Raw genomic sequence first — 18,032 nt, 5'->3', positions numbered from 1 at the left:
AGAGCGGAGGTAACTGGTGCGGATAACGAAAATGCCCTTGGTTTTAGTGGCTGGCATGGACACAGTAAACATGCTAGGCTCCATTACTGAACACTTGTTGATCCAACCCTGGCAGGGTTGAGGAGGAAGTAGAGGCACAAAGTAATGATATCAGCTAGCTATATCAGTGTTTACACTGTGCTAGTCCTGGAGGAGCCCTATATGTGCTGGATTTAATTCCAAACTGTGCTATCTCAGCACATTCTCAAGGGAGACTTCGTCAGAGGGATAGAGCTAAGTGAGCCAGGCAAGTGTGGTGTCACTGTAGGAAAGTTAAGAGTGGGACTGCATATAGTGCTGTATCAACATTATTGGCTGCATTCAACATCTGATTCATGTGCAAAATTAGACTGTATCCATGATCCTATCCATCCATTCTACATGAAGCCATCAAGTAGTAATCTCAGAGCAGTTCCACGACTTCCTCTGGCGTTCCACAAGCACAAACAAGCCTCCTCCAGGCCAGACATAATGTGATCCAGCTAAAAATAAAAACCTGTGTGACTAAATAGCCTGATCATTAATCAAATCTCCCTCCCCCACAGTCAACCACTGGAGGGAGGGATAGAGTGACAGAGGGAGGGAGGAAGAGGGAAATGGACTGTGCGGGTTCAACATTTGCATTGTGTGTTTACCCAACAGAGTCAATGAAATGATAACCAGAGCCAAGTGTGCTAGAGCATGGCAGTGCGAAGCATGACCAAACACAAGGAATGCTCCTTAGTTAACGCCATTTCCCAAAGGGGAGACTTGAAAACATTTACCCTCCACACTACAAACCATCGACCCAGAAAAACTTAATACAGCCTGATTTAATCCCCCAGATCAGACACAAAGAAAGAAGCCAAATTATGTTTGAAGAGCTCTTGAACATTCCCCATCTCTGAACAGAAGTATTTCTTTGTTGGTCATTTTGTTTGGCCTGATCTAACCTTATGTATTCAGGTTATTAAAAGGTATTAAGGAGTTTAAAGACTTGGATGAAAGTTGAGCTATATTTTTTTTACACAGTACACAAAACAATTGAGTTAAGGTGTCTTAATACAAACAGCTGCTCTCATCAGTGGGTGCATCACCCCCACCCGCTCCGAACCGCCGGCAGGGTGATGCCCCTGCCCCCTGCCCAAAGGGATTTTCCAAGGCCGGGAAGAACCAAGCCCCACTGGACACCCGGGCGGGCATGGAAGCAAGCACACACACAATCATCAGGACCATCAGGACAACTTGATTTATTTAGGTTATGTTCTATGGCCTTCAAACTCATCTCTGGACCTCGGAGCCAGTTCCACTGCGTTTTTTCATTGTTCCCATCTAATCAGGGACTGATTTAAACCTGGGACACCAGGTAGGTGCAATTAATTATCAGGTAGAACAGAAAACCAGTAGGCTCCGGACCTCGTCGGGTAAGAGTTGAATACCCCTGTTCTATGGTTTACATGTGTTCTGATAGTGTCCCAGAGAACATCTAGTCCATTGTCATAGTCTTGAAGGCTGCTCATTCCATAATCCAAGAAGTCCTTTAACCATGTGTCCATGCTGAAACACTGAGGTTTACACACTTTCCAATTCCTAAGTATTGTCCGTTTGACTGATAGTTGGTCCAGAGCAATGATGCATAGCAGGGTTCTAGGTTGGATATTACCCTACTCCCTAGTAGGTACACTACAGGAAACAGTGGGATACATACATTCAAGATTTCAGACAACATATCAACTAACTCAGTCCAGAATCTTTTGACAGCTGGACATTTGCAGAACAGATGCATTAGTGTACCGACCTCACCACAGCCATCCCAACAAGTCTGAAAGGCTTTATTTCATGTTTTTCAACTTGTGTGGTGTGATATATGTCCTTCGTAAGATCTTCATTTGATCTATTCTTAATCAAGATGAGAAAATACCGATTAACGCTATTTCTGACGTTTGTGACACCTCTCCTTGGTTGGAAAATGGCTGTATGGTTTTCTGTGGCTAGGCGCTGACCTAACATAATCGCATGGTGTGCTTTCGCAGTAAAGCCTTTTTGAAATCGGACACTGTGGCTGGATTAACAAGAAGTTTATCTTTAAAATGGTGTATAATACTTGTATGTTTGAGGAATTCTAATTATGAGATTTCTGTTGTTTGAATTTGGCGCCCTGCAATTTCACTGGCTGTTGGCGAGGTGGGATAATCTGATTCCACTAATATGTTTTGATCTAAAGTTGCCTTTCAGTAATTTGGCATTGCCAGACACTCTCGGCAGACTATTGAGGGGTGTGTGTGTCCACGGTTACTAACCTGGGTCATCTTTGCCAGGTCCAGGGAGGGCCGTGGTTCCTGAGCATCCTCTGGTCTCCTGCGCTTCATACCGATCTTCTTATCGTTCAGGACACAGGGCTGGGACTTGCTCCGTGACAGCCCCCCAGTCCCCCCTGCTGTCTGCCTAGCACGTCTCCCCAGCTGTGGGTTGCAGTCCGGTGAGCTGGCCCCCTCTCTGTGGTGGTCTGGCAGGCTGATCTGCTCATGGGACAAGGAGAGGGGCCTGAGGGAGTGGTGGTAGGAGGGGGAGGTAGGGGAGGCAGTGAACAGGGGGTGAAGGGGCAGGTGCTGGTTGAAGCAGGGAAGCTCCAGGGTGCCTTCTGTGGGGTTGTTGGAGCGGGATGGCAGGCTGAAACTGGAGCTCCGCTGCATGGCAGGAAAATGAACCCCTGAAAAACTTCCACCACCTCCTATTCCACTTCCTCCAGAGCAGCGCTGCACACTCCCCCCGCTGTGGCACCTCCTCTTCTCCACCGCAGTCCACACTCGCGAACCCTGAGGTCTCCATGACGACCTGCAGCTCCCAAACTCTTCGGAGAAGGACAGTGAGAGTGAGCGGCACTGGCGCTTGCTAGGGGGCGCCGTGGCGGCTGAGGTGGAGGTGGCGAGGGCCAGGGACTGGGTGGCTGCCAGCTTGGCATCGCCCAGGTTGAGGTCTTGGATGAGGCTGGTGATGGCGGTGGCGGCGCCCACCTCACGGCTCCAGACCCGGCTACTCCGCTGACACTCCTCGGGCAGAACGTCCCACAGGCTCTCCAGACTGGCGCCGGACTGGCAGGGGGTCCCTGGCTGGATGGCACAGCCTCTGCGCAGGTCTAGCCACCTGTCTGCCTCTGGAACACAAGGACACACAATAAATACATGAACACACACATGTTGATTTATACTTTATATATCATCTAATTTGACATGTAATTTTCAAGTGGGTATATAAAGCAGGACATAACAGATGGGAAGCTTGTATCAGGGGCCTAATTTGAAATCATTACTATCAAAAACCTCATAATGGTCCTCCTATATTACTTCTCCCCCTCTGGCAACATAAGCTCCTATTTGCCATCTCATGGAGTTTTGGAAATCCCACTTTATCTCCTCTACAGAGGCTATGTCAAGATAAAGTGCAGCTTTAAGTGAAACAATAAACGACAGGGAAAGCAGGGCTAAGCTTCCAGGGTGAGGTTCAATGTGCAGTGTGCATCTTCTTCACGTATGCGAGTTGGGCTTCACTTTAGGATGATCAACCCAGTAAATAATCACACAAGCATGCACACGCACACTTCAGAAAACAATAGACAGTAAGCAGTAGCAGCTCTTGGTTAGTAAGACAGTAAAGTGTATCCTGGTGAGTATCGCCACATCTGTAGGAACTCTAATAGAGAGAGATGGAGCACATTACTCAAGGTCTAGATTCTCAGTAAAGGTGGTTTAAGACAGGATAGTAAAAAACAGCTAGCTATAGACAGGGGATTGGTTCAACCCAAGCTGCACTGCTTGACAGTACATTATCTGAAACAGAGCTGCTAGCTCCTGAGTTGGGTAGATCAACAGTTGCATTATGGCTGGCAGGGAAATAGTCTGAGCTTATTGGTATTACAAGATTCTACAAGCAACCTGGCAGCCTCTACTAGACATGTAAATGTCAAATGACAACATACGTCATTAATTAATCACATTTTTTATATAGCACTACAGTTGTCACAGAACGCTTAGTTAACAAAACTTGGCACGAGGAGGCCTAAGAGCAACAGTGGCACAGTGGTGTTTGGCCAACAACAGTATCAGTCACATAACAAACACTGACTTTCAGGTCTATGAACCGGACAATGTTGTGCCACTTGTTTTACTGTTGATGGGGGTTTCTCCAACTGAAAAGTTAAGTGAAGACAAGTTTAGACTGAAGGAGAATTTCCAAAAGTCCACTGACTGGGGAATATGTCTTAGTCCGGGTGGGTGGCTTCCTCCAACAATGACAGAAATGCAGCCTGACTTGATTGGTTTAAATTCAGACAGAACATGACAAATTAATATGCCAACATTATTCATCACAGGCACAAAGGAAGAATATGATAGTCCAGTGGGCAAAACACCACACTGGTTCTGGCTAACGTAACCGCTACTGATCTCAAAGCTAGCATAGATCTCTATTGATTCCCAATTGGCAACCAGGGGCTCATCTCTGTCCAAATCCATTCCTTCAAATGCTTCTCTCCATTTTTGCCCTCTCTTTGGTGGGCAGAAGTCTTTGTTTCAGTCCCAAAGAACAATGGACGGGGGCTACGACATGACCTGACAAGAATGTCAAGAATACAAAATGACAATAGGAGAAAGCATCTAAAAGAAATAACCTCGCCCAGTGAAAAATGTGTTCAGCAAAGGACTGCAATCCCAGCAAAAGCCATATAATAGCATACAATGTCTTATGTCCGCTGTAACAACAGATACAGTAGTTGTAGGACATATGCAAAGTGTATCCCTTTGGTTTCCCCTCTCTCCGGTACATGGGACAGATGACGGGGGACGGGGGGGAGTAAGGAGTGTGATAGTCGCTGAGCCAAGGAAATCATTGACAAAGGCAACACAACACTCAATTACTTTTAAGTCCAATGAGTGCAGTGCACAGCTCTGTGTGAAGGCAGGTGCACAGTGGGCATGAGAGGGAGACGAGAGACAGATGGTAAAAGAGAGAAGTGAGACAGAAAGAGAGTGACAGAAGGGGATCAGCAGAAATAGTTAAAGGGGAGGGGAGCTTATAACAAGACATAAAGCTGGTGAACAACACAAAGAAAATGAAGATAAAGCCTGATACAAGACGGTAAGAAACTTAATGATGAGGATAACAGAGCAAAGGCCATGGTCTGAGGGATGGATGCACTCACCCACAGTGCCACAGGAGAAGAGGGTAGTCCCTCTGCTCATGGTGCCGCGCTTCCGCTGTTGATGGACAGATGGAGGGAAACAGACAAAGAGGACATGGCTTAGACTAGGCTCATTTATCAGACTCTAAACATGTCCGTACATAACTCTCCAAGCATCACACACACACAAACACACAATCCCTGTTTGTCCTAGAACGTACAGAACAATTCAGAAAGGAGAACAAACAGGGTGGTGCAGGCAAGCTCATAGAGAAATAGGGCAAAGGGATAGAGTCATTAACATTGCTGGGAGACACCTTAGGTTCATCGTCACAACAACACAGTGTTATGACAGCACTGCTAGACACCTTACAGTACACACTGGGGGCTATAAAGAGGTACAACTACTCAAATGGGCTTCATTTCAGTTGAAGCCTTTTCACCCAAATTGCTTGATTTGAAAAGCAGCCCTTCTATGTCATTGACTGCTGAGGTAGAATAATATACCATTTATTTAGAAGGGCCAACCTAGAGGCCATATAAATGAATTTAAGACCTTGATGGCGAGCACCCTGCCAAAAACTACAATAGGCTGTATTGTAGAGAAGCCAACAGAGAGCCCAAGTCTCATGTTTCCAAGGTCAGTTGAGAGAGAGGCACCTGTAAGGTACTTGTTACAGTGTTTTAGTTATAGGTCTAGCAGAGTTTTACTCACCAGCAGCAATTCAGTGTCTTTGGACCTTACATCATCGACACCCTTCTTCTTTTCCAGTGTTTTTGAGAATATGATCACCATGGTAGGGCGCAGCTCTGCTCCAGTCCATTCCAGTGCAGGAGAAGGCCGGGGGAAGCCATCTTAGTTGAGGGCGGAGGGGAGACAGTCTTTTGGGCAGGTTGGATGGGCAGATGACCACCTTCCATCGGCAGAGTGTCCTCGGGTGGTAGGGGAGCGTCTCTCACTCTTCAGCCATCCCTGTGCAACAGACAGAGAGATGTGGTGAGCACACACACACATACACTTGAAGTCGGAAGTTTACATACACCTTAGCCAAATACATTTAAACTCAGTTTTTCACAATTCCTGACATTTAATCCTAGTAAAAATTCCCTGTCTTAGGTCAGTTAGGATCACCACTTGATTTTAAGAATGTGAAATGTCAGAATAATAGTACAGAGAATTATTTATTTCAGCTTTTATTTCTTTCATCACATTCCCAGTGGGTCAGAAGTTGACATACACTCAATTAGTATTTGGTAGCATTGCTTTTAAATTGTTTAACTTGGGTCAAACATTTTCGGTAGCCTTCCACAAGCTTCCCACAATAAGTTGGGTGAATTTTGGCCCATTCCTCCTGACAGAGCTGGTGTAACTGAGTCAGGTTTGTAGGCCTCCTTGCTCGCACATGATTTTTAAGTTCTGCGAGGTATTGCTCACCTGAGGTAGAGTACCTTGAGATAAGCTCTAGACCACACTATCTACAAAGAGAGTTCTCATCTACATTATTCGTAGCTGTCTATTTACCACCACAGACCGAAGCTGGCACTAAGACCGCACTCAACTGACTCTATAAGGCCATAAGCAAACATTAAAATGCTCATCCAGAAGCGGCGCTCCTAGTGGCCGGGGACTTTAATGCAGGCAAACTTAAATCAGTTTCACCACATTTTAACTAACATGTCACATGTGCAACCAGAGGCGAAAAAACTTTAGACCACTTTTACTCCACACACAGAGATGCATACAAAGCTCTCCCCCGTCCTCCATTTGGCAAATCTGACCATAATTCTAACCTCCTGATTCCTGCTTACAAAGAAAAACTAAAGCAGGAAGTACCAGTGACGGAAGTACCATCTCAATATGGAGGTGGTCAGATGACGCGGATGCTACGCTACAAGACTGTTTTGCTAGCATAGACTGGAATATGTTCCGGGATTCATCCAATGGCATTGAGGAGTACACCACCTCAGTCAACGGCTTCATCAATAAGTGCATCGACAACCTCGTCCCCACAGTGACCGTACGTACATATCCTAACCAGAAGCCATGGATTACAGGCAACATCCGCATCAAGCTAAAGGCTAGAGCTGCCGCTTTCAAGGAGTGGGACACTAATCCAGACGCTTATAAGAAATCCCGCTATGCCCTCAGACGAACAATCAAACAAGTAAAGCGTCAATACAGGATTAAGATTGAATCCTACTACATTGGCTCTGATGCTCGCCGGATGTGGCAGGGCGTGAAAACTATTACGGACTACAAAGGGAAACCCAGACGCGAGACACCCAGTGAAGCAAGCCTACCAGACGAGCTAAATGCCTTTTATGCTCGCTTCGACGCAAACAACACTGAAGCATGCACGAGACTGCGTGATAACGCTCTCGGTAGCCGATGTGAGCAAGACCTTTAAAGGTCAACATTCACAAAGCCGCGGGGCCAGATGGATTACCACGACGTGTACTCAAAGCATACGCGGACCAACTGGCAAGTGTCTTCACTGACATTTTCAACCTCTCCCTGACCGAGTCTGTAATACCTACATGTTTCAAGCAGAACACCATAGTCCCTGTGCCCAAGGAAGCGAAGGTAACCTGCCTAAATTATTACCGCCCCGTAGCACTCACGTCCGTAGCCATGAAGTGCTTTGAAAGGCTGGTAATGGCTCACATCAACACCATCCTCCTGGATACCCTAGACCCACTCCAATTCACATACCGCCCCAACAATTCCACAGATGACGCAATCTCAATTGCACACCATACTGCCCTTTCCCACCTGGACAAAAGGAACACCTATGTGAGAATGCTGTTCATTGACTATAGGTCAGCGTTCAACACAATAGTGCCCACAAGCTCATCACTAAGCTAAGGACCCTGGGACTAAACACCTCCCTCTGCAACTGGATCCTGGTCTTCCTGGCGGCCCGCCCCTAGGTGGTAAGAGTAGGCAACAACACATCTGCCACGCTGATCCTGAACACTGGGGCCCTCAGGGGTGTGTACTTGGTCCCCTCCTGTACTCCCTGTTTACCCACGACTGCGTGGCCAAACACAACTCCAACACCATCATTAAGTTTGCTGACGACACAACAGTGGTAGGCCTGATCACCAACAATGATGAGACAGCCTATAGGGAGGAGGTCAGAGAACTGGCAGTGTGGTGCCAGAACAACAACCTCTCCCTCAATGTGAGCAAGACAAAGGAGCTGATCGTGGACTACAGGAGAAAGCGGGCCGAACAGGCCCCCATTAACATCACCGGGGCTGTAGTGGAGCGGGTCGAGAGTTTCAAGTTCCTTGGTGTCCACATCACCAACAAACTATCATGGTCCAAACACACCAAGACAGTCGTGAAGAGGGCACGACAAAACCTTTTCCCCCTCAGGAGACTGAAAAGATTTGGCATGGGTCCCCAGATCCTCAAAAAGTTATTCAGCTGCACCATTGAGAGCATCCTGACCGGTTGCATCACCACCTGGTATGGCAACTGCTCGGCATCTGACCGTAAGGCGCTACAGAGGGTAGTGACTACGGCCCAGTACATCACTCGGGCCAAGCTTCCTGCTGTCCAGGACATATATAATAGGCAGTGTCAGAGGAAAGCCCATAAAATTGCCAAAGAATCCAGTCACCCAAGTCATAGACTGTTTTCTCTGCTAAAGCACGGCAAGCGGTACTGGAGCGTCAAGTCTAGGATCAAAAGACCCCTTAACAGCTTCTACCCCCAAGCCATGACTGCTGAATAATTAATCGAATGGCCACCAGACTATTACATTGACCACCACCCCCCCCCCATTTGTTTTGTACACTGCTGCTACTCGCTGTTTATTATCTTCTTAGTGATCGCTTCCCGCTCGAATCCCGTTAACGGGATTGATTTGACAACATCCAGTGAAATTGCAGCGCGCCAAATTCAAAAACAGAAATACTCATAATAAAAATTCATAAAAAACATACAAGTGTTACACATCAAAATAAAACTTACCTTTAATCCAGCAACTGTGTCAGATTTCAAAAAGGCTTTACGGCGAAAGCAGACCATGCGATTATCTGAGGACAGCGCCCCGCATACAATCACATGAAAATCAGATTTCAACCAGGCAGGTGCGCGACAAAAGTAGAAATAGCAATATAATTAATGCCTTACTTTTGAAGATCTTCTTCTGTTGGCACTCCAAAATGTCCCAGAAACATCACAAATGGTCCTTTTGTTCGATAATGTCCTTTATGTCCCAAAACTGTCCATTTATTTGCCGCGTTTGATTCAGAAATACAACGGTTCCAACTCGCCCAACATGCCTACAAAGTATCTAATAAGTTACCTGTAAACTTGGTCCAAACATTTCAAACAACGTTCCTAATCCAACCGGAGGTATCCTAAAACGTAAATAATCGATAAAATGTAAGACGGAATATACTGTGTTCAACACCAGATAAATACAACGTGAAGCGCGTTCCAGTTCACGCGTACCAAACAGAAGAGTCCACTTGGCTTGACACTCACAATGAACAGCCCTACTTCCTCATTTCTCAAAAAAAAACATCAACCAATTTCTAAAGACTGTTGACATCTAGTGGAAGCCATAGGAACTGCAACCAGGTTCCTATTAAATAGAGCTTCCCATAGAAATTCAAAGGAAAACACAGTTACCTCAATTTTTCTTTCCCCTGGATGGTTTGTCCTCGGGGTTTCGCCTCCCAAATCAGTTCTCTTATACTCACAGACATTATTTTAACAGTTTTAGAAACTGTAGAGTATTTTCAATCCAAATCTGCCAATTATATGCATATCCTAGCTTCTGGGCCTGAGTAACAGGCAGTTTACTTTGGGCACGCTTTTCATTTGGACGTGAAAATACTAATCCCTAAGAAGATTTATCTATGCATTGTCACTTCATCCCTACCTACATGTACAAATTACCTCAACTAACCTGCACCCCCGCACACTGACTCAGTACCGGTACCCCATGTGTATATAGCCTCGTTATTGTTGTTACTGTGTTACTTTTTATATTTTATTTTTGACTTTAGTTTATTTGGTAAATATTTTCTTAACTCTTCTTGAACAGCACTGTTGGTTTAAGGGCTTGTAAGTAAGCATTTCACGGTAAGGTTTACACTTGTTGTATTCGGCGCATGTGACAAATAAAGTTTGATTTGACATGGGCACACGTGTGAGCACGCCAAGGATGACCTTTATCAAACCACATTAGTGTGTCCCCAGGCGCAGGGTGAGGAGGACAGCAGGATTGCTCCTTGTGTGTGTCTGTTTGGCAGGCAGCAGGGCCCTGAGAGAGACGAGCCTAAACACATACAGTACACTGGGCTTGGACACCACAGGCTCACTCTGTAGTATGCACTGAGTCCTCCTCTACAAAATGTTTAACTCACAACACTAGGGAGCTAATCCAAAACAATATAGTTGAATCCCACAGACAGACAGAGCTAGGCTGTATCAGGAATAGCAATCACTGCAGTGACCTTGGGGTTGTCCCGACCACACGCTGTAAAACAGCTGATTAGAGAGGGCCTGGCCTGTTCCTCCAATCAACAGCCTACTGGCTACTTTCAGATTCTACTGTGGGCCAACAGACACAGCTACCACAGCCTTCAGCGCTCCTCAGCTAACCCCATGACCACTCTGGGTTCTCCATAAGATATGGTAGAGAAATGTAAAGGGTTGATGATTTTAAAAAGGATGGGGCCAGTTGGAGAGGATAGAAAGTACTGGACGGTGAGATTGCATTGATATACTACATGACAAAGAAAGGGGTAATGTGCTTGCCAACTGTGGGGAAACAAAGGAGGTGACATAAGGAGGGCTTCACCGGTCCCTGCGGCTGTCCTCCACCCACAGGGGCCAAAGAGACCAATGGCTCTGCTCTCCTCTCTGGCCCCATAACGGCATGTAGCCTCCTAATGTTTAATGTGGGCCAGCCCAGCCCATGCAGGCCCACTGCCGGCATATGATTCCCATTATCTCCATGTATCCCGGAGAGTCAGTGGAGCAGGACTGAGCCTCTTGATGTTAGAGGGGGTGGCGGAGCAGGACTGGGCCTCGTGAGACTAGCGGGGGTGGCAGAGCAGGACTGGGCCTCGTGAGGCTAGCGGGGGTGGCGGAGCAGGACTGGGCCTCGTGAGGCTAGCGGGGGTGGTGGAGCAGGACTGGGCCTCGTGAGGCTAGCGGGGGTGGTGGAGCAGGACTGGGCTGGTGAGGCTAGAGGGGAGGGCGGAGCAGGACTGGGCTGGTGAGGCTAGAGGGGGTGGCGGAGCAGGACTGGGCTGGTGAGGCTAGAGGGGGAGCAGAGCAGGACTGGGCCTCGTGAGGCTAGCGGGGATGGCGGAGCAGGACTGGGCTGGTGAGGCTAGAGGGGGTGGTGGAGCAGGACTGGGCCTCATGAGGCTAGAGGGGGTGGTGGAGCAGGACTGGGCTGGTGAGGCTAGAGGGGGTGGCGGAGCAGGACTGGGCTGGTGAGGCTAGAGGGGGAGCAGAGCAGGACTGGGCCTCGTGAGGCTAGCGGGGATGGCGGAGCAGGACTGGGCTGGTGAGGCTAGAGGGGGTGGTGGAGCAGGACTGGGCCTCATGAGGCTAGAGGGGGTGGTGGAGCAGGACTGGGCCTCGTGAGGCTAGCGGGGATGGCGGAGCAGGACTGGGCTGGTGAGGCTAGAGGGGGTGGTGGAGCAGGACTGGGCCTCATGAGGCTAGAGGGGGTGGTGGAGCAGGACTGGGCTGGTGAGGCTAGAGGGGATGGCGGAGCAGGACTGGGCTGGTGAGGCTAGAGGGGGTGGTGGAGCAGGACTGGGCTGGTGAGGCTAGAGGGGGTGGCGGAGCAGGACTGGGCTGGTGAGGCTAGAGGGGGTGGTGGATTAGGACTGGGCTGGTGAGGCTAGAGGGGGTGGTGGAGCAGGACTGGGCTGGTGAGGCTAGAGGGGGTGGCGGAGCAGGACTGGGCTGGTGAGGCTAGAGGGGGTGGCGGAGCAGGACTGGGCTGGTGAGGCTAGAGGGGGTGGCGGAGCAGGACTGGGCTGGTGAGGCTAGAGGGGGTGGCGGAGCAGGACTGGGCTGGTGAGGCTAGAGGGGGTGGCAGAGCAGGACTGGGCCTCGTGAGGCTAGAGGGGGTGGTGGAGCAGGACTGGGCTGGTGAGGCTAGAGAGGAGGGCGGAGCAGGACTGGGCTGGTGAGGCTAGAGGGGGTGGTGGAGCAGGACTGGGCTGGTGAGGCTAGAGGGGGTGGCGGAATAGGACTGGGCCTCGTGAGCCTAGAGGGGGTGGCAGAGCAGGACCGGGCCTCGTGAGGCTAGAGGGGGTGGCGGAACAGGACTGGGCCTCGTGAGGCTAGAGAGGGGTGGCGGAATAGGACTGGGCCTCGTGAGTCTAGAGGGGGTGGCGGAGTGTGCGTGTGTGAGTACAAGCATGTGTGTAGCCTAGGTGGCAACGGGGGGTCATGGGAGAGGGAAAACACAATGAGAATTACATTCTGGAGCCATGTGATCCAATTCCACATGATGCAGAACTAGGACACCTTGGGACTTAGGAGGACTTATGTTGGCTACATTGGGCCTACTGGTCAATGCTCACATTTTATTTCAAGTATTATTTATTTCAAGCTATAGCCAAATATGGTAACCAGAGTATGGGCGAGTGGGTGTGTCGAAAGGAGTGGTTGTATGGAAAGTGAATCAGCTAATTGGGCAGATTTGTTGCCACTCAAGACCGTTTTGCGTGGATGATTGGGCTGCACGACGAGTCAATTAGCCGGCGACCAGTGCTGTATTGACTTGCCTGCCAACATGAGGTGCTTCCTACTCATGGGCTACTGTCTCATGGTCATGTCGCCGACGGTAACTAACTTGCCAATATATTTCCTCCCATTATTTTATTTACACTTTAGTCATTTAGTTGACGCTCTTATCCACAGCGACTGGCCCAACGCTTTTAACTGCTAGGCTACCTGCCGCCTACCTATTTCAAGTAGGATAGCAACCTACACAAGAAATAAATAATATTGATAACCATCTAGATGTCACCTTGATACATACAGTACGGTCTACTACTCAAAGGGGAGGGAATGAACGGCAACAACACCGGGACACAGTGCCCTTCGCACACGCTTGACATGCACTACTGTCTGACAACGGTGTGCAAAGTAGTTACCTAGTAGCCAATATCAGGGTGGCTGTCACAGTAGGCACACGCATACAACGCATGAAGCTACACTACACCCATCATCAGTACTTTTATTAACAAATAAACAGTCAATAAGTGAAATGTAACAATTATTTGTGCAAAACTAAGTCTGAAATACAACTCAGACTCATCCTCTGGCTTCAAAACAGAAGTCCAAAGTCTCACGGTGCGGTAGCTCAATATACAGTAGGGGCATGGTAAGAAACAAACAAAAAACAGCTAAATCAAACCGTCGAACATATAGCAGAGTGCTTTCGACACACCCACTCCTTTCCTTTCGACATACCCACTCGCCCACAATCCGGTCGCCATATTAGGCACCAGCTACCCCTTTCTCCTTTATTCGCTTAATGAACTTGAGGAATCTCAAAACCCTAGTAGTTCTACATTGGCACATTTCTGTGGCACATCTTCAGCTTACAGTTGCCTCGTGTAACATTTTAACCATGGTTCCATGCTTGTTAAATCACGTTTAATATCTGAGTGAATTATACTGCAGCAGATGGCAGACTCTTTGGCTCCAATTCAAGTTTAGGCCCAAAAAGGATCGTATTAAATGACAATAATACTATATTTATATATCCCTAAAGGAAAAAAAAGCTAAATATGATCCAATTCCATAGGGGATGTACTGTACCTAACAGTAATTCTAACCAGATTTTTCTTCATTCTAGAAGTTGGGTCTGGGCACAGGCCCTTGGCTCTCAATGGTCGATTAGTGAGAAGGATTTGAAAGGGCAGTACTGGTAATGGCACCATGCTCAGGCTGATTCTGCACAGGCACATGAATGGGCACCTGGGGGGACAATATGGGGCACTGTAAGGTTCTGTGACACAGTGTTTAGTGTCAATCACTGATTGGATGTGGTTACGGTAAACTTGTGCGGAGCGCGTCTAGTGTTACAGCTTTGATCAGTTATGTTGAAATAAACAAACACATCGCATCAATGAACTCTGCAACTTGGGGTTGATGAGAGGGTGAGTCAAAGAAAAGAACAAATAGATCTATGTAATGTCTGTATGTAATGCTCTAAGCCCCTCAAACTCAACTCTGGACCTCAAAGCCAGTTCCACTGCATTTTTTCAATCAGGGATTTAGACCTGGGACACCAGGTGTTTGCAATTAATTATCAGGTAGAACAGAAAACCAGCTGGCTCCGGACCTCGTAAGGCAGGGATCATCAACTAGATTCAGCCGTGGGACGATTTTTTTTCTTGAGCGGATGGTCAGGGGGCCGGGAACATAATTACAAAAAATTTGTATACAGTAAATTGACCGCAATAAGCCCAAACTGATATAATATTTGACTAAAACATAATAATTTCAAACCTTGCTTACATTTGTATACGATCACATATCTCTCTATTGTGTGTGGGAACAGATTTCCAAATTAAAATCTCTTGGAGCTGATTTGATGGTCTTTTAAGTCCAACCATTTTAAAATTAAAATCTATATGTATATATTTTTTGCTCATTTCTTTGTGGGCCAAATAAAATCACCCGTGGGTCGCCAGTCATAGGGTAAGAGTTGAGTACCCCTGGGTCATGACAATGTTATCCTGTCCTTTGTTTTGTGTTATATGTGCAACCAAAGTGCGGCTAGTAGGCTAGGTCTACTGTGGAGCCTATGCCTAGTATGTTGAAGATTTTACATTTTTTAACCATTTAAGAGGACCACAATGGAAACAAGTTGTCCAACTTTTTTGTGTAATCCTCGATGATTGTAAATGCATTATCCACATGTGTGGTTATATTGTTAAATTCTCTCTCTCTCTCTCTCTCTCCCCCCCCCCCCCCAAATTTTTTTTTATGTTTACGGTTATTTTATCATGGCATACTCAAGTATTTCGGGAGATTTAATAAGATGGCATGCTTTTATTATGACAAAAGACACGCTATTGACTATATTAGAGTTATAGTGGCTTAAAAGGTGTTACAAAAATGATTCTTCCTCATCAGGTGGTGTTTTCAGGCCCACTGGGAGAGAAGGAGAGCTACCATTCTCTTGTGAAAGTCTCAAGTAGCGTCTGTGTGGGCATGAAGAGTTAATGCTGGGTCAGCCCTTTCTCGTGTTGAGGATGAGGTCGTAAAACGGGTCTGGAGAGATCACTGCATACCAAGCCGCCCTCCGACCATCAGCCCAGCACCCATTAGCTGGACACTTTGTCCCAAACACCACCCCATCATGCAACAGAAGCCTGGTGAGAACAGAAACAAAGCAGCTATCATTCTTTCAGCTTTTTACTTGACAACATCTGATTTGATGTGCAGTAACTGTGGTTGATTTTGGCCTTCCAAGTCAATTCTAAATTACATTTCTTTAACAACAGTGACCATGAGCTTCTACACAAATAAAAACTGTCTTTATCTCTATGAGCAGTTTTAAAGACGATTCATTTATTTTTCTCTGAAAGAAGAGCAGTGACCATGACAACCCAGTCCTGTGACAAACAGAAAAACAAAACAGAGAAGACACCTTTCTTGAGAAAGGTTTCCAGGGCACTGACATATCAAACAAACACACACACACACACACACACACACACACACACACACACACACACACACGTAGGCATACACACACGTACACACTGGAGGTCTAAGTGTGTGTCAATTACAATACTGCTGCTTTGTTGCCATTTTAAAGCTAGCGACATACAGGGCCGGATTAATGCAGGGGCTTACCAGGACTGAAGCCCCTGGGCCCAGGGGCCTAGGATTTCTTAATCATTCAACCACACGAATGCCCGGTCGTTTCAGTCAGCTGTTTGTCCCCCCCCCAAAAAAATGTTTACGGTTATTTTATCATCCATGTTGTAAATGAGAACTTGTTCTCAACTGGCCTACCTAGTTAAATAAAGGTGAAATAAAAAAATAATAATGTTGGTTACACAGTTATATGGTAATTGTGCCAGCCCTAATGAGCAGTAATGATTATATGCTCTTCAAAGCTGATTCAGGACCACTTCTTCCTAAATCCTCACTAATCTGTAGCACAAAACAGAACTGGGCAGGTCCAGGGGTTGGAGACTGTTATTAACCTCTTTGGGGTATGTGGGATGCTAGCATCCTGCTAGCCACCTGCGGGACACACTATTCAACAGCCAGTGAAATAGCAGGGTGGCAAATTCAAACCAACAAAAATCTCATAATTCAAATTCTCATACATACAACTATTATATCCCATTTTAAAGATACACTTCTCGTTAATCCAACCACATTGTCCGATTTCAAAAAGGCTTTACGGTGAAAGCATAACATTAGATTATGTTAGGACAGCACCTAAACAAGAAAAACCACACAGTCATTTTCCAAGCAAGGAGAGGCATCACAAAAAACAGAAATACAGCAAAATGTAATCACTAACCTTTGATGATCTTCATCAGATGGCACTCATAGGACTTCATGTTACACAATACATGTATGTTTTGCTCGATAAAGTTCATATTTATATATAAAAAAAACATTTTACATTGGCGTGTAATGTTCAAAAATGTTTTCCCTCCCAATCAATTTACAGAAATACTCATCATAAACGTTGATAAAATATTAAACTGTTATTAAAAGAATTATAGATACACTTCTCCTTATTAATGCAACCGCTGTGTCAGATTTCAAAAAAACTTTACAGCGAAAGCACACTTTAAAATAATCTGAGTACAGCGTTCAGCCACGAAACCAAACCCGTCATTTTGTGGAGTCAACAAAACTCAGAAATAATATTATAAATATTCACTTACCTTTGATGATCTCTGTCGGAATGCACTCCCAGGAATCCCAGTTCCCCAATAAATGTTCATTTGTTTCGATAAAGTCCATATACATGTCCAAATACCTCCTTTTTGTTCGCGCGTTCGGTCCAGTACTCCAAATGCGCTGTGCTCGCGCATTAAATTCAGACGAAAAGTCAAAATAGTTCCATTACAGTTCGTAGAAACATGTCAAACGATGTTTACAATCAATCCTTAGGGTCTTTTTTATCATAAATCTTCGATAATATTCTAACCGGACAATAGCGTATTCATTACAGAGGAAAAATAAGGAACGGCGTGCCTGTGTGACTGCGCAGTAAACAACTCATTGGCCTCAGCCTAGTCCACTTGTTGAATCACCTCTTATTCTCTCCCCATTCACAGTAGAAGCATGAAACATTCTAAAGACTGTTGACATCTAGTGGAAGGCTTAGGAAGTGCAAAATGAACCATAAGTCACTGTATACTGTATTGGCAATCACTTGAAAAACTACAAACCTCAGATTTCCTAACTTCCTGGTTGGACTTTTCTCAGGTTTTTGCCTGCCATATGAGTTCTGTTATACTCACAGACATCATTCAAACAGTTTTAGAAACTTCAGGGTGTTGTCTATCCAAATCTATTAATAACATGCATATCCTACCTTCTGAGCCTGAGTAGCAGGCAGTTTACTACGGGCACGCCTTTCATCCAGACATCAAAATACTGCCCCCTACCCTAGAGAAGTTAAGAAGGATTAGGCCAGGGGCCCCCCTTGGCCTCTGGAAAAACCATTGCATGCCAGCCAGGGCTCTCCACACATCAGGTATCCTACTAATTACCTCCTCTCTCACCCCCTCACCCCCGTCCCTCAGTATATGGTTTCTCCCATTACCCCTGACAGGCTGCTCTATGCACATT

At 46.5% G+C, this 18,032-nt stretch overlaps 1 protein-coding gene across 1 annotated transcript in view; it reads right to left on the bottom strand.

The window, feature by feature from the left end:
- LOC115153248 (protein FAM53B) overlaps positions 1-18,032 on the bottom strand; it is a 44,139-nt gene that overhangs the window by 13,233 nt on the left and 12,874 nt on the right. Inside the window, exons 2-4 of the mRNA XM_029698487.1 lie at positions 5,910-6,167; positions 5,216-5,270; positions 2,319-3,172 (exon numbers count right to left, since the gene is read on the bottom strand). Coding sequence (XP_029554347.1) covers positions 2,319-3,172; positions 5,216-5,270; positions 5,910-5,990 — 990 coding nt within the window. The 5' untranslated portion in view covers positions 5,991-6,167. The remainder of the gene's footprint in view (positions 1-2,318; positions 3,173-5,215; positions 5,271-5,909; positions 6,168-18,032) is intronic.

Source organism: Salmo trutta, chromosome 18 (assembly GCF_901001165.1).
Source record: "Salmo trutta chromosome 18, fSalTru1.1, whole genome shotgun sequence".
In the NCBI taxonomy this organism is placed as follows: Eukaryota; Metazoa; Chordata; class Actinopteri; order Salmoniformes; family Salmonidae; genus Salmo; species Salmo trutta.
This window is presented reverse-complemented; position numbering and strand designations above follow the sequence as displayed.